The sequence below is a fragment of the Galeopterus variegatus genome, unplaced genomic scaffold (assembly GCF_000696425.1).
Source record: "Galeopterus variegatus unplaced genomic scaffold, G_variegatus-3.0.2 Scaffold2493, whole genome shotgun sequence".
Taxonomy (NCBI): Eukaryota; Metazoa; Chordata; class Mammalia; order Dermoptera; family Cynocephalidae; genus Galeopterus; species Galeopterus variegatus.
The window spans coordinates 201,989-226,267 of NW_007728604.1; the positions used below are offsets into that span (position 1 = coordinate 201,989).

General features: G+C 36.9%; 1 protein-coding gene across 1 annotated transcript in view; it reads left to right on the forward strand.

Annotated features, from left to right (window-relative positions):
• Positions 1 to 18,835, forward strand: part of EIF3H (eukaryotic translation initiation factor 3, subunit H) — a 110,909-nt gene extending 92,074 nt beyond the window's left edge. The window contains exons 3-8 of the mRNA XM_008581954.1: positions 1,262 to 1,429; positions 2,949 to 3,048; positions 4,220 to 4,369; positions 14,225 to 14,345; positions 16,817 to 16,949; positions 18,562 to 18,835. Of these exons, the coding sequence (XP_008580176.1) occupies positions 1,262 to 1,429; positions 2,949 to 3,048; positions 4,220 to 4,369; positions 14,225 to 14,345; positions 16,817 to 16,949; positions 18,562 to 18,659 (770 nt within the window). The 3' untranslated portion in view covers positions 18,660 to 18,835. The remainder of the gene's footprint in view (positions 1 to 1,261; positions 1,430 to 2,948; positions 3,049 to 4,219; positions 4,370 to 14,224; positions 14,346 to 16,816; positions 16,950 to 18,561) is intronic.
• The last annotated feature ends 5,444 nt before the right edge of the window (positions 18,836 to 24,279 follow it).

A 24,279-nucleotide genomic window follows, 5' to 3' on the forward strand; every position in this document is an offset into this window, starting at 1 on the left:
GCCCCCCCCCCCCCCCCCCCCCCCCGCCAAAAAAAAAAAAAAAGAAAGAAAGATAGTTTTGAAAATGAAATGGTTAGACTCCAAGTTAAGCAATTATATTTACTCAACATTGTCATGCATTCATTATAATAGAAAGAGCTTTGGATATTATCTTGACTATAAAATTTTCTCCTATATTATATATTTGGTATGAATTATTGGGCTATATTGCCTTTTTAAAAATGTCTTTCATTGTCAGTTTGCACCTATTTTTCTAGTAATACTGCTTTAAGTTAATAATACACAAGGGTACTTCAAAAAGTTCATGGAAAGGTTCATATTCTCTTTCAATTCCATTTTCCACAAACTTTTTGAAATACCCTCGTACATTATAGTCATTAATATGACAAAAGTAAGTCATTAAGCCTTTTTATTTCATACATGGCAATTAAAATATAACTATTCTGATGAAAAAATAGTGCCTGTGACTTAACACAAAGGAACACAGAGACAAGAAAATAGAATTGTATTTAAAATTTCATGTATGCAGCAGGGGGCACCAGATGAAGGCAAAAATGAATTCCTACATTTTAAATCAGCTACAGCCTGTATCCTGTTCATATATAAGCAATGTGGTAGTTAATTATTTCCCCTAATTTTCTTGATGGTTTTAACTTCTAAGTTCTAAAAGCTATATTGAAGAACTATTCTCACCTATTAATTCAAGTGAAACTTCTTAAAACCAACCAGTTTAGTAATTTTTCCTTCAATATTTACTATTTTTAGTGTTTAAAAGGGGAGTGGACACCACATTTAATAATTCCTTGTTTTCTACAAGTCATTAATATTGTGTTTTTAATACTTTTCTCCAAAATATTTTTCATTAAAGGAAAAAGGAAAGCCCCAATGATTTGAAATGGTTCAAAAGCTGGGGCTGGCCCATGGCTCACTTGGGAGAGTGTGGTGCTGATAACATCAAGGCCAAGGGTTTGGGTCCCTGTATAGGGATGGCCGGTTAGCTCACTTGGGAGAGTGTGGTGCTGACAACACCAAGTCAAGGGTTAAGATCCCCTTACTGGTCATCTTAAAAAAAAAAAAAAAGATGGTTTGAAAGCTTAATTTTGTTTTCTTTATATGTGAACTGAATGAATTTTCAGTCCAGAAAACTGTTCCTTATCGCTAATAAACAGTTACATAGAAATTTGTTTCTAAAAAGGCTTGTTAGTGTTGGTGGCATCATTAAATCATTTTTTCTTTTATTATTCTCCTCCTCTTCATCTAGTTCAATACCAGATGGAAATGATGCGGAGCCTTCGCCATGTAAACATTGATCATCTCCACGTGGGCTGGTACCAGTCCACATACTATGGCTCATTTGTCACCCGTGCACTTCTGGATTCTCAGTTCAGTTACCAACATGCCATTGAAGAATCTGTTGTTCTCATTTATGGTTAGTAGGAGGTTTCTTTATTATTCTTTTCTCTCCTTAATATTATTGCTACTATTTTTGCCGTCTGTCTTTTTTGACTGTAAGAGCAGCTTGGCAGGCCTTTTCAAGTAAATACCAACCCTGTTTCTGCAGCAGCCTCAGCAGCAGCTAAGTCTAGACAGTGTTTCCTTCTTTCTGTTTATTTTTCTTGCTATCAGAGCCCTGATGTGTACATTTTGGAATGCTGGAGTAGCTGCTTCATTTTTATTCCTCCATCTCCCCTCCCTCATTGAAGGGGCTGGTGGAACTAGACCAGATGTCTAACAAACCCCGATTGCTAGAGTGTCTGGCTCTGTACGTGACTGACCAATCATAATACAGCGTGCCAAGTTTTTTTTTTATACCTCTGACAGCAGTGTACAAAACCTGGACTGTTTCTTAGCACAAAGATTTTTTTCTTTTCGGCCTATTTAATGGTGTTTCCTCAAGCTCTCCAGACCAGATGTTCTGTGCTGTATCAGAACTGAAGGCAATTTAACAGCTTTATAGCCTCCCCCCTCCCCAAACACTCACAGTTTGCCATATCTGGCAGCCTTGCATATAGTTTCCAGCTGAGAAGTAAATGTAACGTCCTGAGTATCTGTCAGAAAAAATACTAATGAATACGATCAATCTTATGAGCTGCCCCAAAATTGTTTCAGTATGTTAACAATTGGATTACAGTAAAGAACAAGTTGTTAAAGTGTACTTATATTGGCTGGAAACATTGCATCATCAGACCTTGATGAATTTTCCACTTGTTTCAATCTATTTTGGTTTTCATTTTATCACCTATTGCTAAAAGTTTCACTGTGTTAAGTTTCAGACAACATGAATGTTAACACAGGTTTTAGGCGAATGTTGGCATGCCAGAGCCGTTATCATGCAGCAAGTGCTAAGCTCCCTTACTCATGGAGTGTTTAAGCAGTTAGTTTTGACAAAATTAGTTTCTCTAAAACTAAAAAGACACTTCTATGATGGTACTTTTTGATTTTAGTGATTTTGTTTTTAGAATCTGTTTTAACTAAGAAATGTGAACAGTGATTATTAGGATTGATAAATTTTGTGTGTAGGGCTATTCATTTTAAATTAGTTGACTGAAGAACTACACAAGTGCATGCAGTGAATTTTCATCTTTAATATTTATTAGTATTTTCCTAATTATACAAGATTATGATATATTTAATTTTCAGCACGATTACTGGTTTAAGCTGAGGAATGGATTTAAAAATATTTTAACTTTATTTTAAATATTTTGTTTTTATTTTAGGAAGTTATTCTAACTATTTATTATAGGTACTATGGAGGGATTCCTACATTTTTGCTTATTGTTTGCTACAGTGGTTTGAATCTGTTTTTAAGTTGTGTTCTGATTATTTATTTTGGTGATCATTTTGCAAAGATTGGGTGATATGTAACAGAATGTGCCTAGAACCAATGTCATTTGATTATTGGTAGGGACAAAATTCTTAGTAATTTCTTTCTCTTTTCCTTATTTGAGATCCCATAAAAACCGCCCAAGGGTCTCTCTCGCTAAAGGCATACAGACTCACTCCTAAACTGATGGAAGTTTGTAAAGAGAAGGATTTCTCCCCTGAAGCGTAAGTGTTTGGGGGGCCTGTGAGGCATATGGTAAAGAACTGGGTATTTTTTCTTTTAAGATTTTAGTTTGCCAAATTTATCACCACAACCATGGATTCAGTTGTAGTAATGCTTTTGCCATGTGGACTGTAGAAGTTTTGTGTGTGCTGAATACCACTTGCTTTCTCCCTTTCTCTGTTTAAATTATTCTTTATGGAACGTCTCATCTGTTCTCACCAAGAGTAAGTTCAGTTAGAATGAGAATTAATTAGCTACCTGATTTGAAGAAATAAATGATTGAGTAAAGGGAAATGGGAAAGAGAGATCAGCGGCTGTCAGATTGTAAGCCCTGTGTCGGACCAGTCTTGTTTTCTGAGCTCCTGTTTCATGAGGGGGTGGGAAAGATAAAAACATTTTAGGATTCCATAAAATATGAGTGACAAGTGTGCAGAGAATTAACTGGTAGAGCAGTTTTGTGATCCTACTTAATGGCACTGGAATATTTACATTTTAAAAAATTTTAAATATTTAGAATTTTTGCATTTTCTGTTAATTATAGAAATTTTTACTTAATAAATCAAAGCTAGTGGCTTTGACTTCATCTCAAGTTTCCCATTTGGCTCCTAAGAAAATTAAGGTGCCCAGAATTTAAAAAGAAAAACTAACTCGTGAATAATTCCTGGATGTGGTAGTTACAACTAAACAATGAGAAATTTTGTTCTTGCTCTGTTCTGAACTATTGTATGTGGAGTCTCCTTTGAGTATTCTGCTAGTCGTTAATCTCTTTAGTTTGGTATGCTTTTAAGATGAACTTTGCTGGGAACCAAAGTCTTTTGTAGTTATTTATTTTAAATGTTTTAGATGTAGGTTGTGTAGCATAACTTACTGTTACATTCATATTTTAGTATTAGTGAAATTTTAGAGATACCTGATTACAAAGAATGAATAGTTTCTTTTGCCAGGAATTTTATTTTCTGGGTTTATAGCTCAAATTTGGATAATTTTCGCAGTTACTCAAATCATTCGACTTATGCTTGACTTTGTAAAACTCTAGTTTTTGTCAAATTTTTTTTGAGTGCTAATGAAATGAAGGTTTTGGAGAGGGCTCGTAATTAGGTAAAATGTATGAAATAGTCAATTTAACACTTACTTCTGACCACCAAACTAAAGTATTTTTAACGTGCTTCACAGATTGAAAAAGGCAAATATCACCTTTGAGCACATGTTTGAAGAAGTGCCGATTGTAATTAAAAATTCACATCTGATCAACGTTCTAATGTGGGAGCTTGAGAAGAAATCAGCTGTAGCAGATAAACATGAATTGCTCAGTCTTGCCAGCAGGTAAGTAGCCCTGACTAATGAAAGTCCCTATTTTATCACTTTCTGCAAAAGATTCTTTTACATAGACTTTACCTGTAAAACAAGAAAAAAATTACTTAAGAACATTTTGAGATTACTAAGACGTATGTAACACCATGTAGTATTTGTCCAGCCCTGTTAAGATCAAGGAAAAAATACCAAACTGATAAAGTGAAACACATTATTTGAATATTAATTGCTTCTGTTATGAGAACCCTCTGCTGCTTTCTGTGCTATATTGTGTGTGCTTTGATATGGTCACTGCCCAAAGGGGAGAGCTTTTTTATTTGGATCATTTTTATTTCTTGTATACTATCCCAAGAGGCTTATGGTATTATGTCTGGATTTTTTATAATGCTCGGGAGAAGAACAGAAATGCTTCTTTCTTTTACCAGTTTCACTTGCCCTTGTTCAGATGCAGATTATGTCAGTAGTAAACTTCCAGTTATTTAAATTTCCAACTAAAATTAGAATTTTCTGAACCTGATTCAGGCTTTTGCTATCTTTAGTGGGGGCACGATTTCCTCCAGTGCGACTGCTTTCGCTATCTCATTACTAAGATTATATTCGTAAAATGCTAACTGAGGTGTTCCAAAACAGATTCGTTCCTTTATGAAATTAATGTTTATCCCCTTTCCCCATATCTATTACTCTTAACAGAAATATGAAGAGTCACATATGTAGCTCCTCTTAAATGCCCTTTAAACTTTGTTAGTGATTTTTTGTGTATGTGGTGGGAGAAGGCTAATAGCAGACCTGTAAAATGAAATTAAACGGACAGAGTAGGTAATCAATCAGTGTATGTTTGTTGGCTGAAAGAAACAAGGTGTGTTTTCATGAGCAATCAGTTTGGAACAGAAGTTTGATTATCAGATTTCTAGTTATCTGAGATAGAAGCTTGTAAAAAAGAACATACAAACAAGTGAGATGAACCCAGGAGGACCCGAGACCCCCATTTTATCTCCTTCCTCTGGCATGGGTAAGACTGTGGTTAAAGTACTACCTTCCATTGTGTTAATCCATCAAAGGGGCCACTAGAAAGCCTTTACAGAGCAGGGAGATGGAAACTGAATGGTAAACGGAGTGCTAAATGATACAGCCAGGTTGCAAAGCTAATTTGGCACCAAAGAATGTACTGTTTGACTGCAAATGTATGTTCATAATAGTCTTTTAATTTGTCCCTTCTTGAAGGTCATATTTTTCTCTATTGCTTTTACAAACATACTCCACACACCTGTATTTAAAGCATCGAACTAAAAACCTTTTTCAGCATGCAAGGTTACAATTTGATTTATTAAGCATATAGTTATATAATAATTTAAAATTTACTGTATGAAAGCTTTTGCTTATATAATCAAGCCTTCACCTTTTCCAAGGCTTCCTTTATTGAGCATACAAAACAAATATAGCCCTTATGGTGCTTTCACATTACCAATGAGCTGGTCTATAATGTCTGTCCAAAGCAGTATTTATAATGGCCAAGAAAATGTACCCACTTTGCTATAGCAACAAAGATCTAGACAAATATTTTATTATAGTTTTTATCTTCTCCCTTTTTATGTGAAATAGGAAAAGAGGCCCTTTGCTTTTCATGTGAAATTATTTAAAGGGTAAATCGGTGTTCCTGTCGGGAGAAAAAGATGAAGCAACCTTAAAGTAGTGCTTATACTAATGGACATTATAGTTAACCAAATTGATAAAAACTGTTTTAAAAGACTGAAAAATACATGTTGTTCATCTTGGTTTTTAATTTCTAACATTAGTAGTGTGATGATGGCAGTCAGTTGCCATCAAAGTTTTTATAAGAAACTGCATCAGAAATCATTCTTACACAGCTTCTTAGATGTTTTACATGGCACGGTTTTCCCTTTCACAACTCACATGGGCACCAGTTCTTTGATTTACTTGCTAAATTTGTTCAATGCTGTGAACAAATTTACTATATTCCCTTTTATTAAAAAAATCTAACTTTTAATTTTAATTTTATTAAATGGAAGATCTAGTAATTGTTATTTCATAACAGCCTTTATTAATTTTAAAAAATGTATAATACAAGCCTTTAGCTTTTCACACATGAAAGACAATTCTGTTTTTATTTCCTCTTTGAAAAAAATAAAACTAAGGGTGAGCATCATACATTAAGTATAATAAACATAAATTGATACTGTAGCCAGAGCAGACTTAACATTGAGTGTCTTGGTCACATCTGTTTAAGTTATCTGTTTTCAGTTCTTTGTTTCCTTGGCAATAAAAGACATGGCTACATTATTGGAACTCTTAACAGTAACTCCCTGTTTCAGTATTCTAGTTGAACTGGTACTGTAAAGATCCCCACAAAATTGCTCTTGGTCATGGATCTGATTTTCTGTGAATGCAGTCTGTGAGATAGTTACCTGTTAATTCCTGGTGCCCTTCAAGGCCTGTACTGTGTAGATTTTTGAGTGTTATCAGAAACACTCAAAGTCATGGTTATGTTCTGAAGAGCATTACTGTAATATAAATGTTATGAAATCTTTAAAGTCCACATATTTGTGCTTGTGGCAGTGTACTTTTACTATAATTACATATACTTGCAGCTTTAAGCTTAATACTTTAATATAAAGACTTTTTTGGTGGGAAGAGAGAGTCTATTTCAGTAGTACTTTTCTCATTGCTAAAATCAGTTCACTCAGTTTCCAAGATTTAAGTCAAGGGTACAAATAATAGATTTTTTTCTGCATATGGCAGTACCTCTCTTTTATGTTCTTCTCCAGTGTCACTGCTCTCCCCATGACCTCCCTGCTGCAGGATTGGTGGTGATCTTTCCTTTCTCTGATTTCCTTTTGCATTTAATGACATAAAACACTTATTTAACAGCTGATCATGTAGCTGACGGTGCTTCTTATACTTAATACAGCTCTTTGGCCTCAGTTCTTTCACTGGTGAAAATGAAAGACCAGTCTTCTGTTGCCAGTCCCACCCTGTCCTCCTGCCTTCTCGGAACCTCACTCAGTTGATCTGTCCCACCTTTCTAACAGATTCTTAGACCTCTCTATACTAGTTCTTTTTTATCTTTATTCTTGTTTTTCACCAGTCTTCTGTTGCCAGTCCCACCCTGTCCTCCTGCCTTCTCGGAACCTCACTCAGTTGATCTGTCCCACCTTCCTAACAGATTCTTAGACCTCTCTATACTAGTTCTTTTTTATCTTTATTCTTGTTTTTCACCACTAAAAAAATTTTTTTAATGTTCAACTCTTCAGACAAATTGAAAGAATAATATAATGAACACCCACCCATAAACCTTTTACCTAGATTCAGCAATTGTATATCTTGCCACATTTACACTGCTCTCTTTCTGTATATGTGAGGGTACTTCCACAAGTTTATGGAAAAACAGAATTGAAAAATAAAACGAATCTCTCTGTGAACTTTTTGAAGTAGCCTCATGTACATAAACACATACCTTTTTTTCTCTTTTGAACCATTTGAAAATATATTGTAGACATGACTTTTAACCCCCTAAATACTTCAGCATATGTCTTTTAAAAATAAGGACATTTAAATTTAAGTTTCCCTCATCTTAAAAAAAAAAACTTACAAAAAGAACACTTTTTGACCTCATGCCATTATTATCCATCTCCTTTCATCTCTGCTGCATTTTCTCCTTTGTTTTATAGTCACACTTCTTGATAAAGTTGTCTACATGTCACTGTCTATATTTCCTCATTTTCCACTTACTCCAGTAGTTTGCAGTGTTCCATCCATTGTATGTTGTTAGAGGTCTCACCAAAGTCACAAAAGATCTCTTTGTCACTCTATCACTGGATGATTGTAGATTTTTCAGACTTTAAGTACTGTTAATAAACCTTCTTTCTGAAATTATTTCTTTCTTTGAAGTCTGAAACTACAACTCTTCTGGGTGACTTCTCATCCCTAAATATCAGTGTTTCTTAGGGTGTGTCTTCCCCGACATACATTCCTGGGGTTATTTTGTCTTACTTTCATTACTTTTGCTACCTTAGGCCAGGGCCTCATTATTTCTCTTTTTGATTACTTTTGCAGTTTCCTAACTTCCTGCTTTTAACCTTTTCCTCTTTCAAAATTGTAATGACCTTGCTAAATGCAAATTGGATGCTCATATTACTCCTTCGCTTAAAATATTTGGCTGGTTCTCTCTTGTCCTTAGAATAGAATCCAAATTTATAGTCTGAACTTCCAAGGGTCTTTGTGCTGTGACTGTTGTCTGCCTCTCACTTTCCCAGTGTTGCTCTTCTTCTTTGCTACTGGAGTAGCATATTGTTTGCAGTTCTTTAAATGCATCACACTTTGCATACCAGGGTCTCTGCTTATGCCCAGTATCTGCAGTATTCCCTCATATCTTCCTTGTCTGGCTACCTCCAACAACTCCTCCTCAAAAAACTCAAAATTTACTCATCGGATAATCTGGGAAAGTTTCATCTGATCCTACTAAACTATTCTTTATGCTTCTGTTGGATGTCTATTACAGCAGTTACTGCCACAATGTTGTATTTATCGATTTGCATTTCTCTCTTCTCACTAGAATGTAGTTTACAGCAACAGTATCTTACATAGTTTAATCCTTAGTGTGTAAAGTATGTGCTCAGTAGTATGTGTCACAAGAATGAGTGTGAGATGTATTATTCTTAAAATTTAATCCTGAAGTTATTTGGAAAGCAGTGTGGCTATCTAATCAGTGGATCTGGACATTTGATTAGCTACTAAAGAGAAATTGTTTTAATTCCTCATTTTGCACCATATGCCCAAACCCTTAAGTCTGGGTGAATTAAAATCAACCTATTACGAACTTATAAAGAAGCAAATATTTATATGAATTCCAGAGAAGAATAAATGTTTTAAAGTTAAAAGTGATTCTGAAAATTACAGTGGAATAAGATAAATATGAAATAAAATTCAATATGAAGGAAGCTCTTGATTCCTAGACAGGCGAGGTAATTAGGCCAAGTTACTGAACCAAGGTTATCTGGGTAGTGCCAGACTGGGATTAAAAACTAAATTTACACACACACACACACACACACACACACACACCCACACCCACACACCAAATGCTGTTTCCAGGCAAAATTTTCTTCAGGTTACAGATGGAATCAATATTTTAATTGGATTTACTTTTATTCATTCCCAATATTCCCAACCTGTTTTTTCCTCAGTCTTTCCTTTGTCTGTAATAATGTTACCAGTTGGCTGCCCAAGTTAGTAAACTGGGAGTCACCCTTTGTATTAGTCCATTTCTGTTGCTTATAACAAAATACCTGAGGGTCGGCTCATAGCTCACTTGGGAGGGTGTGGTGCTGATAACACCAAGGCCACAGGTTCGGATCCCTATATAGGGATGGATGGTTAGCTCACTTGGAAGAGCGTGGTGCTGACAACACCAAGTCAAGGATTAAGATCCCCTTACTGGTCATCTTTTAAAAAATAACAACCTGGAAATGGGTACTTTGTAAGAAGACAAAATTTATTGTTTAACAGTTTTGGAAGCTGGGAAATCAAAAGTCCAGGGAACACATCTGATGAGGGTCTTGGTGGTGGAGACAGTGACCCAAGGCCCCACCTTTCAATTACCATAATAGGATTTTCCACCCTGAACAGTTACAGTGGGAATCAAGCTTCCAATATATGGACTTTGGAGGATACAATCAAATCAGTCCACAACTCAGCCTTGTACTCCATGAATATGCATAATCAGTTTTAAAAAAATTCAGTTCACAGCATTTTGCCCCTGGCTCCAAAGTTCATGTCCTTCTCGCAGGTAAATACATTCATTCCATCCCCAAAGCCTTAACTTGTTCCAACTAAAAAGTCCAAAGTCCCATCTGTGAAACCAAAACAAATGATCTACTTCCAGGATACAATAGTGGGACAAGCATAGGTTATATATTCCCATTCAAAAAGAGAGAAATCAACCAAAAGAAAGGTATAATGGTTCCCAAACAAATCCAAAACCCAGCAGGGTAGGCATTAAATCTCAAAGCTAGCAAATCATGTACCTAGTCTCTATGTTCAATGTCCTCTGCATGCTGGTTAGGGGTTAGATCCCCAAGTCCTTGGGTAGCTTCATTCCTATGGCTTTCCTGGTTTGAGGCCATGTTTCAGGTTTCACAGGTTGGCATTGCATGCTGGTACCTTCATAATTTTGGGGTATCCATGGCAGTTCTGCTCTTACAGCTCCACTAAACATGGATCTGATGGGGTTTTTCTGCTGCATCTCTGACCCCACATTTCTGCTTGCCATTGCTCTCGTGAAGGCTCTGCATGGTAAATCCACCTCTGTGACAGATCTCTTCCTGGATCCCCAGACTTTTCCATACCTCTTTTGAAATCGGGGTAAAGGCTTCTAAGCCTCCACAGCTCTGGCATTCTGTGGGCCTGAAGATTTAACACAACATGGATGCCGCCAAGGCTTCCAGCTTGGATTTTCCACAGCTGTGGGTCCAGCCACTTGGGGCCAATTTAGCCATGGCTGGAGCAGCCAAAGCAACTGGGGTGCTGGTGCTGGGACCAGCATCCCTAGATTAGGTAACCCTGGCAGCAAGCTGTGGAGGGTAACTCAGGCCTATTCCCTGAGACCATTCTGTCTCCCTAGGCATCTGGGCCTGTGGAACACGTCAAGATCTCTAAAATGTCTTCAGGGCCTTTCTTCCATTGTCTTGGCTATTGGCACCTGGTGGCCTCATAGCCATGCTAATGTCTTTAGCAACCAGTCCCTCTGCTGCACCATTGGATTTTTCTCCTGAAACTGCTCTCTGCTTCTACCACATGGCCAGGCTGCAAACTTTCTAAATCTTTACATTCTGCTTCACTTTTAAATTCTGGCTTAATGTCATGCCTTTTCTGCCATAACTCAGTGTAGGCTGTTGCAAGTAGCCATGCAGCTTCCTGAATGCTTTGCTGCTTAGAAATTTCTTCTACCAAATACTGTGGTCAGCATCTGTAAGTTTCACATTCTGTAAAATCTGGGGGCAGGAACAGAATGCAGTCAAGTTCCTTGCCAGTTCATAGCAAGGGTGATCTTTGCTCCAGATTCCAATAAGTCCCTTGTCCTTTACATCTGAGATCTCCTCAATATGGCCTTTACTGTCCATTTTTCTATTAGCATTCTGCTCATCACCATTTGACCAGTCTCTAAAAATTCCACACATTCCCTAGTTTTTCTTGTCTTCTGAACTTTCACCAGCAGCTAGGCTTTTTCTAACCTGCACCTCCACATTCTTCCAGCTTCCCCTCAAAACCCAGTTCCAAAGCCACTTCCACATTTTCAAGTATTTGGTACAAGAAACACCCCACTTCTGTGGTACCAATTTCCTTTATTAGTCCATCTTTGTTGCTTATGACAGAATACCTGGAAATGGGTGATTTATAAAGAAAATGAAATTTATTGTTTATGATTTTGGAGGCTGGGAAGTCCAAAGTCCAGGGAACACATCTGATGAGGGTCTTAGTGGTAGAGACAGTGACCCAAAGGTGTCACATGGCAAAAAATGACAGAACAGAGAGAGAATACCTCATGCGTTCTCTTTTTAAAGCCCTCAGAGCCATGCCCCTGACCACCATTATTAATCCATTCACTATGGCGTGGTCCTACAATCTAATCATCTCTTCAAGGCCCCACCTTTTAATTACCATATTAGGATTTCCTACCCTCAACAGTTACAGTGGGAATTAAGCTTCCAACATATGGATTTTGGGGGACACAATTCAGTCAGTCCATAGCATTCATGATTCCTCTTTCATACCCCATATCAAATAAAGATCACCAGTTCTGCCTCCAGAATATCTCTCAATTCTCACTTTTTGTCATGCTCACTGCCTCTATCCTAGTTTAAACCCCCACTACTTCTCTCTCTAATATCACAATAGACTCTTCCTGTGTGTGTGCATGCAGTTTTTAAAATAAAGATAAAATTCATGTTTGACCATTTAAAAGTGTAGAGTTCAGTGGTTTTTAGTATATTCACAATGTTGTGCAACGCTTACTAATTCAAAGAATATTTTTATCACTCCAAACAGAAACTGTATACTCATTAAGCAGTCACTCCTCATTCTCCCATCCCCTGGTAGCTGCTAGTTAACATTCTGCCTGTATGGATTTGCTAGTTCTGGACATTTCATAAAATGGATTCCTACAATAATAATCCTTTTGTGTCTGGCTTCTTTCCCTTAGCATAATGTTTTCAAAGTTCATCCAAATTGTAGCATGTATCATTCTTTTTATGGCTGAATAATATTTTGTTGTATGGAAATACCACAAATTGTTTACCCATTTATTAATTTGATGGATATTTGAGATATTTCTACTTTGGGGCTATTGTGAATAATATTGCTATTAACATACATGTACAATCTTTTGTGTGAGCATATATTTTCAGTTCTCTTGGGTATATACATAGGAGTGGAATTGCTGTCATGTGGTAACTGTTTAGCTTTTTGAGGAACCACCAGTTTTCCACAGAAGCTGCACGGTTTACATTCCCACCACAGTGTGTGAATGTCAGTTTCTCTACATCCTTGTCAACACTTCTCCATAGACCCTTAACTGATCTCCTGGTTTCTGCTCTTCAGTCTATCTGCATAGCAGCAGAGTGATCATTTTAAAATTTAAGCCAGAACATGTCACAAACATGCACAAGTCCAGGGCCACAATTCACATTGGGGTTGAGAGGTATCATTCTTACAAACTACATTGCTGGGGAGTTGTGTGGTGATAATGTGCTTCCCCTGTGAACTTGTCTGGCCTCCCTAACCTAATCACTGTGCTCCAGCCGTGCCAGGCCTCTTCTTTTTATCAAGTCTGTCTAGTTCTTGCCCATCTCAGGCCTTCAGGACTTGTACCTTCTTTTGCCAAGAATACTTTTTGCATGGCTGACTCTAATCTTTCGCTTTCAGCCTGTCATTTCCTCAAAGAAATACTCTGACCATGCTATCTAAAGTAAGTGTCTCTTCACCTCCCCCTTTCCCTCCTTCTTCCCTAATCAATTATAAGCTCAGTGAGGTAGAGGCCATGTATGTCTCATTCACTATTGTCTCCCTCTTCCCTGATACTGAGGCTGGCATGGAATAGGAGTTTAGTTTGAAATTAACAAATGGATAACTACTGTTATAGTCAGCTGACTATTTTTAGAGCATATATGTATAGTAGCTGTCCAGGCTTTTCAGTGTAGAGTGTTGCAGGTAGAAATCAATGAATATGGTGTTCATTGTACCAATCATTGACATCACTTTACAAAAAGATTTTTGTAGCTGAGCTGCAATAGAAATTTCTGTAGAGAAAAAGAAGTTTGAAAGACTGTACTGCAGATTCTATGAAAGGCAAGAAGAAAGGAGCCTCTTCATCTGGCCATGCAGAAGAAATGCTGTTATTGCTCTTTCAGGACCTGCTAGATAGAGAAATCATGTGCCAGAAGCCTTAATCTGTTTGCATGGTTTTTTCCTATGACTTCTGGTTTATATGCTCTGGGAGTCGGGGGTTGTTAAAGAAAAGAGTTCAGAAGTACTGAACTTAAGTTAAACTTGGTTTTAAGAAATATGCATTATAGTTGTCTCACTAGGTATGTTTAACAGTTCCTACCTTAACATGCCTATGCTCTCACAATAAGAAAAGCTATTTCAGATACCCCTGAGATTACAGTTGTGGGCTCAATATGGAAAGTTTAATAAGAAACTGACTCCCATTCTTTCCTCTACTCTTGGCTTTTATTCATATGTGTGCTCTCATCCTTTTAGCAAAAGGCAGATCAAGTTAATATCAGAACTGTTTAGAGCAGTGGCAAAGCATAACAAAGTATTACATGTCGATATACGTACTTTACATTTCAGCAACCATTTGGGAAAGAATCTACAGTTGCTGATGGACAGAGTGGATGAAATGAGCCAAGATATAGTTAAATATAACACATACATGAGGAATACTAGTAAACAGCAGCAGCAGAAACATCAGGTTGGTATTTTTGAAGAATTCAACAAACATTCATTTCTAAGGGTGATACTTCAAGAGGCATCTTCAGAATGATCTAAGTTATCTTAGGTAAAGCATTGACCTTTAGCTAGTAACTCTGTATCATATTTTAAAAGGTGTTCTTTATGTAGCATGTTCCTATAATGTATTATTTACATGTTGTACTTGAAAATCTCTGTCTTAAAAAAGGTAAAGCATTGACCTTTAGCTAGTAACTCTGTATCATATTTTAAAAGGTGTTCTTTATGTAGCATGTTCCTATAATGTATTATTTACATGTTGTACTTGAAAATCTCTGTCTTAAAGAGAGCCAGTATATTAAGCTCAGAGTATAATGCCAAGGTTATGCAAATAAGAGATACATTTATTGAGAAAATCAGAGGCAAAGAGATTCCAGAGTGTCACAGCTCATTTCTTTACTAACTATAATTGGTTTGGTAGTGGCTCATTGCAGCATAGTTAGCAATCTTCAGTTCATTTAAAAAACTGAGCAATTGTGATTAAGAGAAAGCAATTTTGATAGGAAATAATAGACCAACTGCTGTGAAATAGTATAATACAGACAAAAACCCTAGAATTACGTGAATATTGTCATATGCACATACATACTGCTATGGTCATTTAACCTTTTCTATATTAGTTTTGCCTCAAGGCTACATGTTTTTTACAGTTACAGGAATATTGTTTTTGGATTATATTGTTCTAAAATATTCTTAGCATTTGATTCATGGGTAAGTTGATTCCAGAATGTTTATCTGTGAAAGTGGTATTTATTTATCACTATTCTGTGTTCATTAAATGTACTTTAAACAGGGTGTTGTTAAATATAGAATTCTAAGCACACCTAAGTGTTTCTGAGAAAATCGTATTTAAAAAAATTTTTTTTAATATCAGAGTTTATATATATAGTGAAATGTAAAATACCTTTGTCTCTACCACACTTACAATTGAGAAAACATGTATAAATCTGTAAAGTATTTTGTTTAACTGAAAAGATGGTGGTTACAAATCCCTGGAAAAACTGGAAAAACAAAACAAAACGAAAGACACAAAAAGCCAAAACAAACAAAAAAGCCTACCCCAGTTTGATTTCATTCTCCTGCTGGTTCTTCCTATAGGTGAAGGTCTCACCTGAGGTATCAAATTGAATGTCTGTTACCTATGAGACAGGTCATTCTGGAAACCAATCTTACAGATATTTTTCTGAGTTCTAATATGCCTTAAAATGTTGCATTTGATGTTTGTTCACACTTACCAGCACCATTCATAACCCATTTTAGATTTGTCTCACTTGTGCTCTCATGCGCTTTTATTCATATGTGTGCTCCCGTGTGCACTCATGACTGCAGGAATCTGCACAAAGTAAGTTACTCCCCTTCTTTAAGAACTGTCATTTCCCGTGGTTTTCATAGGAATCCAGGGACTTTAAATTTTTACTAGCCCACTTTAGTTTCTCATTGCATGACCTTTTAAGGCTGTGTGGGATATTATTTTCCCCACTATTGTGAGCAGTCCACTGTTAACTCTTAATTGTAATTGATCGTATAGTTGATCTATACTTTTATGTATGTTCCCACCTTCTCTTCAGAGAACCACAGAAATCTAGAGTACAAAATACAGGACAAATATCCCTTATCTGAAATACTTGGGACAAGAAGTGTTTCAGATTTTTTTTTTTTTTCAAAGAATACTTGCAGTACTTAACCAGTTCAGCATCCCAGATCCAAAATCTGAAATGCTCCTTTGAGCATCATGTTGGTGCTCAAAAAGTTTTGGATTTTGAAGCACTTCAGATTTTCAAATTAGGGACGCTCAACCCGTATTTGAAGCATTGTCTGAGCTAGGGTTTATTCTTAGTTATAGAGCTAAGGCACAGATGATTATCTGTTAAGAATAGTAATAATGGTGAACACAACAGTAATAACATCATCAGTATTGTTATTTTAGGTCAACAGGGATAAAGTTGAAAAGCATTGCCCAGTGTGGTAGTTCATTACTTAGTTACTAAAATTAGGATGAATCATTTATCCCATTGTCATAAATGATAAGGTCATGAGTTTCTTTGCCTTTTATGCCTCCCGTTACTTACATAACCAGTTTTGTTTTCTTTTTTGTTTATTTGTTTGGCGGCTTGCTGGTAAGGTGATTCAACCCGTGACCTTGGCGTTATAAGGCTTTAAGCAACTAAGCTAATCGACCAGCCCCTGGTTTTGTTTTCTGAATCATTAGGTTTGGACTCTTAAGCTCAAAGTGATTAGAGTTTACAGCAAAGGAATTTTCTTTTACTGTTGCCATATTTAGCTTCTTAGAAACAAGTTACCAAATGTTACCACTAAAAAAACTGAGATTGGAATTCAAGACAATGGGGTTTTGATAGTTGGATAAGTGTGGGGCGTCTTGTTTTCTCCTCAGATAGAGAAAAGTAACCGAATTATTTCCCCCTTGCATCTTAGTATCAACAGCGTCGCCAGCAGGAGAATATGCAGCGCCAGAGCCGAGGAGAGCCCCCCCTCCCTGAGGAGGATCTGTCCAAACTCTTCAAACCACCCCAGCCCCCTGCCAGGATGGATTCACTGCTCATCGCAGGTATTGTTAGCCAGTATAAACCATGGCTGGTTTTCTCTGTTCTGTAGGAAGCAGAAGACCATGAGAAGCTTACAAACCAAAAAGTACGCTGTAAAAGCTAATATATTTAAAATGATTGAAGGATGAATTTGAATCTAACACCTTTAATTTCTGAAATTTAAGCATTTCTAAGTCTTTGTTATTTCTCAGATCCTTTCAGTGCTGCACTCTGTGTGTATGTATAAATTTTTGAGATGGCATTTATAAACTACCTAAAACAGAAAGTTTTTTTTTTTTTTTTCCTTTTTGTCTTTTTTCGTGACCGGCAATGGGATCGCAACCCTCGGTGTCACGCCCGCACCGCGCTCAACCAGTGAGCGGACCGGTCTCTATATGGGATCTGAACCCTCGGTGGGAGCGCCACCGCACTCCCAAGCGCCACACTCTACCGAGTGCGCCACCGGGCCGGCCCAGAAAGGTTTTATTTCAGTTGTCTTTCATGGAAACCAAGAAAAACATTTACAGTCTCACAGTGCAAAAGATCATTTAGCTAAAACCCATTTCATCTTCTACCTTAGCACTGTAAAGTGTGTATTTGAATCAAATTGAATTTTCTGACTTGTAGAAAATATTTCCCTTATTTTGACTTAATTGTGGCAACATTAGTGTAATTCTGGATGAACTTTCTTTGGGGATACTTAACATTTAACACCACCTTTAACTAGTAGAGATCTTGTGTCCTACACTAGGACTTGGTTTTGAGTATATAACATGCTCTTATTTGGCCAAAATCTTATTTCTAGAGAAATGTTAAATGCTGTTTCATTCAATCAGCTGTTGTCTGTGGAAGATTTATTAGGGTTAAAGCCCTACTCAAAGAAAAGCTGATCTTCTGCACTTTTTCAATTTTATTGATATTTTTAGTTTGGGATAAAATCCAAATTCCTTAGAACTTTTTAATACAAATATAAATTAAATTTGGGAAACCAAGACATGATTCCTTCCTTAAGGTCTATTTCAAACAGAATAGTAGTTCTTATATTTTGAAGAAACATGTAACTGTTGCATCACATTAGATCATTAGTTTTGGTTTTAAGACATGAAAAGTGATGATGGAGCTCTTTCTCCAAGTGGGCCGTTTGATCTAGCTGTGTCTCGGCTAGAGGGAAGAACCCGTAACATTTCTGAAGCACTGACTGAAAAACCACATCTGGGTCAGGTGGGTCCACTTGTTCTGCAGTTCTGTGATTTAATTTTGTTGGTGTCGCCTTTCTACCTGCTAAGGAGAGCCAGTGCTCTTTTCTCAGTTGTGTTAGTACAGCATTAGTCTGATCTGCATAGTCAGTACTTTTGATTGATAGCTAGTATGTCCTTATGGCTGATAACCTTTTAAAAATGTATAGTTTTTCTTCATTCTCCATGTAATTAACAGTGAAAATAAGATAGCTTATTTTCAAAAGAATTTATATTCCTTATCCTTTATGAAAAAATAGAATTGATTCTTATAAACTCTTAATTCAGAATAAGACAAAATACTGGTGATTCTGTATTATGCTGATTTTCTTGTTTAACTAGTGTTCTAGGTCATTTTATAATTTGTGAAACATTATGACTTTCTCTCTCAAATGCACAGGCCAGATTAACACTTACTGCCAGAACGTCAAGGAGTTCACTGCCCAAAACTTAGGCAAACTCTTCATGGCCCAGGCTCTTCAAGAATATAACAACTAAGAAAAGGAAGTTTCCAGAAAAGGAGTTAACATGGACTCTTGAGATCACACCAGGGCAACTCTTAGAAGAAATGCATTTGCATATCAAAAAGCACAGAAGATCCCTTTAATATTATTGCCATCTTTGGTTGTAATGTTGTCTCTTTAGCCAATAATAAAATATTTACAAATTCTTGACTGTTTGCTTAATTGGTTTTAGTTGTCTTTTATCTAGCTTACTTTTGTTTTGCTTATACTTGTTTATTTCCAAAAGATAGAACAAGTCTTGATCAGAAGCTTCATCAGGCTCAGACCTACAGGCTCCACCACCTTTGCTACCTCTCAGGTGCTGCATTTCAACCAGATCCAGTGGTGCTTATCCCAACTCCCAAGCCTGCGGCCCTGGCACCTACCTGAATCTTTATACTTAATTGCTCCCAAATGAGCACCCCTGGAAGCCCAGGCTTTGTGTTCTTGCCCAGGCACCCTTTGTTCCCAGGCCTGGATACACCTGGCTCACTTCCCATAGGTTCACCTTTTCATCTCTTCAGGTGATAGTTAGCCAGTCCCCATACTCATAGGAATTTGTAAACAAAATTACTTCACCAAAAGACTATATTTCATATGAAAATGAAATTCACTGTGTATTTTGTCTTATTTAGAACTTCATGTTTATCTTTCCATACCGTGAAATATAATTCTGCTAACAGTGACTGATGAGTGGGGAAAGAGGAATCGAGAGCATAGTAATATGTTGGAAAAAATATATTTTAATAATTTTATATTTGAAAGATTATCAAAGATACTGCTATTTGTGTAACACCAAAATCAATGAGATCTGTGAGACTTAGTTGGCGATCCCCTAGGAGGATTATCAAAAAAGGAAATGAGCAAAGGGCTCAGGAAAGATGAGAAATCTGTTTTTTTGACAACATTGTTTTGAAGGCACCACTCAGGCTCTAGGATCAGGCAGCTGGATTAAAACCTGGCCCTTCTTTAGTGCATTCTTAGGCAAGTTACTTAACCTCTCCGTGCCTCACTGTCTTCATCCAGATGAGATGAGACATGCAGACAAGCGTATTACTTTATAGGATGATTGTGTTAAAGAAGTTCATTGGGGATTGGGGTAAAGCACGCAGAACAGTGGTTGGAGTATAGCATACACTCAATATGTATTCATGATGAGGGATACCTTTCTTAGGCAACCTATCCAAGATCTGGGGTTGCTAGCTGGATTTTGCTTTTAAAAGCTCAGGGCATTGAGCATTCTGAAATCCACGTATTTGCTCACATATGTAATTACTTCCCTAGAATAAATTCCTAGAAGTGGACTTTACTGGTCAAGGGGTATGTAAAATTTTAAGGCTTTTTACCTGTATTGCCAAATTGCCTTCAAGAAAAGTTCTACTGATTTGTACTCCCACCCATGGTGATTTCTTATTTGAGTCAACAGATATTTGAGTGTGACTGTGTTAGGCAGAGGGAGTTTATTGATAAACAAAACTGGTCATGCTCCCTGCCTTTGTGGATTGTATACGCCATTGATTCATTTCTGTTTTCTAATTACCTAGGAATTTTATTGTGGAGTTAAACAAAGCACCCTAGAAGTATCAGAGAACAAAATAAAAGGAATGAAAATTAATTCAAACATAACCTTAATTACCGTGTTTCCCATGGTACAAGATTAACAGAATCAATTCAGTTATGTTTTTCAAAGGTGTGATTTTTTTAAAAATTCCTTATTACTTAGATTTCCATAATGCAGTAATATGTGAGTGCATACTTAATGGAAGATTTCAGTAGTTTTTGGTTTAGGAATTATTGTAGTGGGAAAAACTGTTTAGGAAAACATGTCAATGGAAATTAAATTACCACAGTATGTATGTAATGTTATGCAATAGCTTCTGTTTGGCATTTGATTTGAGTGCTATATTCTGACATTTTTCAGGAACAAAATACATGTGGTTCATCTTCTATAAATATTTGTAGTTTCTTCAAGTTGAAATGAGAAAAGCTATAAACCGAGTACCAGATCTAATAAATCATTCACTTACCCAAGAACAGAAAAACAGGAAAAGCTAGCATGTTAATCTACTGGAAAATTGAATGTTAAGAACCAAGAAAGTAAAACATATTTGACATTAACCTTGTAATAATTGCTAATGCCTTATAAAGTACTGGAAAATATAGCATTATTCTTAATTGTTAATGAAAAATCTGAGAATGCACCTTCTTTAGCCTGCTTGAAATAACTTCTTTTAATATTAATGTAAACTAAATTTTTTTTTTTTTTTTTTTTTTGCCATTTATAGAAGCTTGGAAATTGAAGTGTGGTTGTCTAATGTTAACCTAATTAGTGGAGCTTGGTGTGATTTCTCATTTACAGCATCTAAATATTTAAATTTTGGTGTCTTCTAAAATGTTACTACATTGTTCACACTATGGGTTTTTTAACATGCACTTTAGAAAACTTGGGCCAGCTTTACTTTCGAAACATTGAACTCTGGTGTGTGAATATTAGAATGTTATGAAAGAATTTTTTATTTTAGTTGTAAACTCCATTTTTATAGTAAATATTTCTCAACCAAATTAGTTATTTAACATACTATTTGCCCATTTTTTTCTTCTGTTCTCACTGGGCATCCTTTTCTATGATCTATATTTTTTTATTCTTTTTTTTTCTTTCATTTACCAAGTTATTTATCAAGTGCCTGTGATGTGTTGAGCACTCCTGATGTTACAAACTTACTCATCATTCGCAAATTCCCTAAGGGAGGAAGATGAGCTCATATAAGCTGATAAAAGATGAAATTATAAGTGCCTTGGGAGTGCTTAGGGACATATCAATAGAGGATACCTTTCTCACTTGGGATGTATGGAAGGGGTAACAGTGATTAGTACACAGTTAATGAAGGGAAGGATGAAGATCTAGATCTATTAATATTGAAAAGCAGTGCATGGTTTCTGCATCCCATAATCTAAGAGTGCTGCAGTGCAGGAATTAGAACCTGCTTATTGAGCTGTGACTCCCAAAGTGGACTCCGAACCATCGATGGATTGGAATGGGTTGATCTGACTCCAAATTAAAGGAGACAGGAAATGGGATTGTGGGGAGCCAGAACTGATGGGAAACTATAGTTTGCTGGTGTTACGGACCCATTGCCGATTTTTTACATAAATGGATGCTCCTTATAGTAAACCTTAAGTCTTTGGCTCCACAGCTACCAGCAGAACTCAGAATGGCTATGTGGGAGCCTCAATAGTGATTTTAGAGACACGGTCCATAGATGCAGGAATGGTTTCCAAGAGCCATCACCTCCAACTTGGGGAGTTTGGGCCCTTCAATAGGAGTTTGGTCTATCCCAGATATTTTTTCTCTGACTGCCTGCATCCTCCTTGTTTTCAGAGGCTAAGCCCTCACATCAGTGACCATGTAATCAGTTTATTAGGGTCATAGTTTGATTCCATGGGATTAGATGATGAGGTCGGTTGCATTTTATTTTAATTATGAGTTAGGACATTTATTTTCAGTCTTTTCATTGAATTAATGGCAAGGAGTCTGCCAAAGATTAAATACAGCCTCAGAGTCTTACTAACTTAAGTATGCCCTGGAATTGTCATTAGTTGAGGAGATAGTAGATGGAGAGCTGAATTCAGGCTTACTCTAGGACTTGCATGGAGTCTTTTTAAATAGGTTGCAGATAAATGTTCAGGTTCTTTGTGCATTCAGCCCCCCCCCCCAAAAAAAAAGTATAAGAAAATGCTAATTTTCTGATGTCCTGTTTACAAAAATGGTTTTCTCTTTTAACCCAAAGATTACTGTTTTTACATTTGAACAAAAGTGAAAAATTCTACCACTTCTTCATCAGATCCTTAACAATGCAGAGCGGCCCCTTTCCAAGTGTCCTTATTTAAAGTTGATTGCAGTAGAAAAATATTCTTATTGCTTCTGGCCTTTAAGTCAACCTCAAGACATAAACTTAGGTGTCATTTTTTTTTTCCTTCAGTAATATTTCTTTTCATTGACCCTTCTCCAGGGCACAGCCATTTTTGGCATCTTCCATCTTCCTTTGTGGACATGGAGGCAAAGGATTTGTTTAACTTTCAGCAGTGTTTACCGCTTCTGACGGTAAATGGTCCTTGCCTTCTCTTCTTGGACCATAGTCTCTCTTGCCAATGTCTCACTTTGTGTATATTGGAAATGCTTCTTATTTTGTCAGATCCCATGGGTAATCTTTCCCCACCTTTGTTTATCTTGTCATTTGGCTTTCAGTTGCTTAACTCATTCCTAATTTTAATCTGCCTATGATTCTTTAGTTTTGATTCTTGCCCTTCTCCATTTTGGGCTTCTAAATTGCATTTTATTTTTTAAAATAGTTACAAAAGTGCAGTGTTATAACCCAAGGTCAAGGTTCGGATCCCCATACCAGCCAGCTGCCAAAATCAAACAGTCACACAGATGTTAATTTTCCCCCTGATCTAATTATGCATCTCTGAATGACATAATTCTCCAATCAGGCAGGCAAGTGTCCCAGTAACCTCATCTCCTAGGTCACAATGGTGAGGGTCTAGTTTTCTCTTTGTTGTGTGCAGATCCTGTTATTGCTAATGAAAGGTCTTCATGTGCATTAAGGGGAAAGAAACTAGACTTCTAATGAGATACTAAGAGGAATTGCAGCTGATGCTTTCCATTTCTAGCTCACTGTAGTGTAACAGAAATGCACTCTCAGGAGTCAGTGGGCCAAAGAAATACAAAATGGATGTGCTGTGAAATATCTCATCCAGTCTTAGTGGACGGGAGGTATTGTTTTGGCTTGTAGTCTTTCATATTCCATTCCTGCCAAAGGGGACCCCTGTTATGGAGGCAGAAGGCCCAAGTACTTGGAGAAGAAAGTGAATAGAAAAATTACATTGTATTTGAACCAGCTTGTAAGAGCAATCTCCAAATAAATAATTATTTTACAGTTTACAAAGTACTTGCTCATGTATTTTCTCATTTGGAAAGAGAAAAGAGTGCACATGCATTACAAAGCCAGTGTGCTTGGTGCTGAGAATACTAAGGGAGTGAGACACATATAGTTCCTGCTCTGGATGGAGTAAAGGCAGCTCACCGTAAGGTGGCAAGACCAGGGCTGGAGCTCAGGTCTTGCATCCTGGTGCCATTGTACTCTTACCAGTACATGGCACGACCTCCCTTCTCAACATGATTCTAGGAAAATAGTTGTTGTTTCAATTTCTATTCCTATTCATGTGATATCTTCACTTCTGTGGTGAACCACTCTCTCCTCTACCCCCACCAATTTCTAGGAGCAGTTTTACCCCCTAATTTACCTCATCACCTAAATTCATAGATCCCAGTGGTGAGCTCCTAGTGTCTGTGTTTATGATTAGACCAGAGTGGACACCTACCCAATTAATGACCCTTTTCTGATAAACAGGAATTGAGATTAAGATATCCTAGTGTCCATCTGGGCTCATTTCTTGAATGGAGGGTATCTAACCTCTTGACTGTTTTGTAATTCTGGGCTGAGTAGTGGGGAGACAGCACGGGGGAAGAATCAGCAAGAGCAAGAATGAATGCTTCTTGGTTCCTGACATTTGGGTTTTCTGTTTCCAGTCCCTTTCTTTCTTTTTTTTTTTTT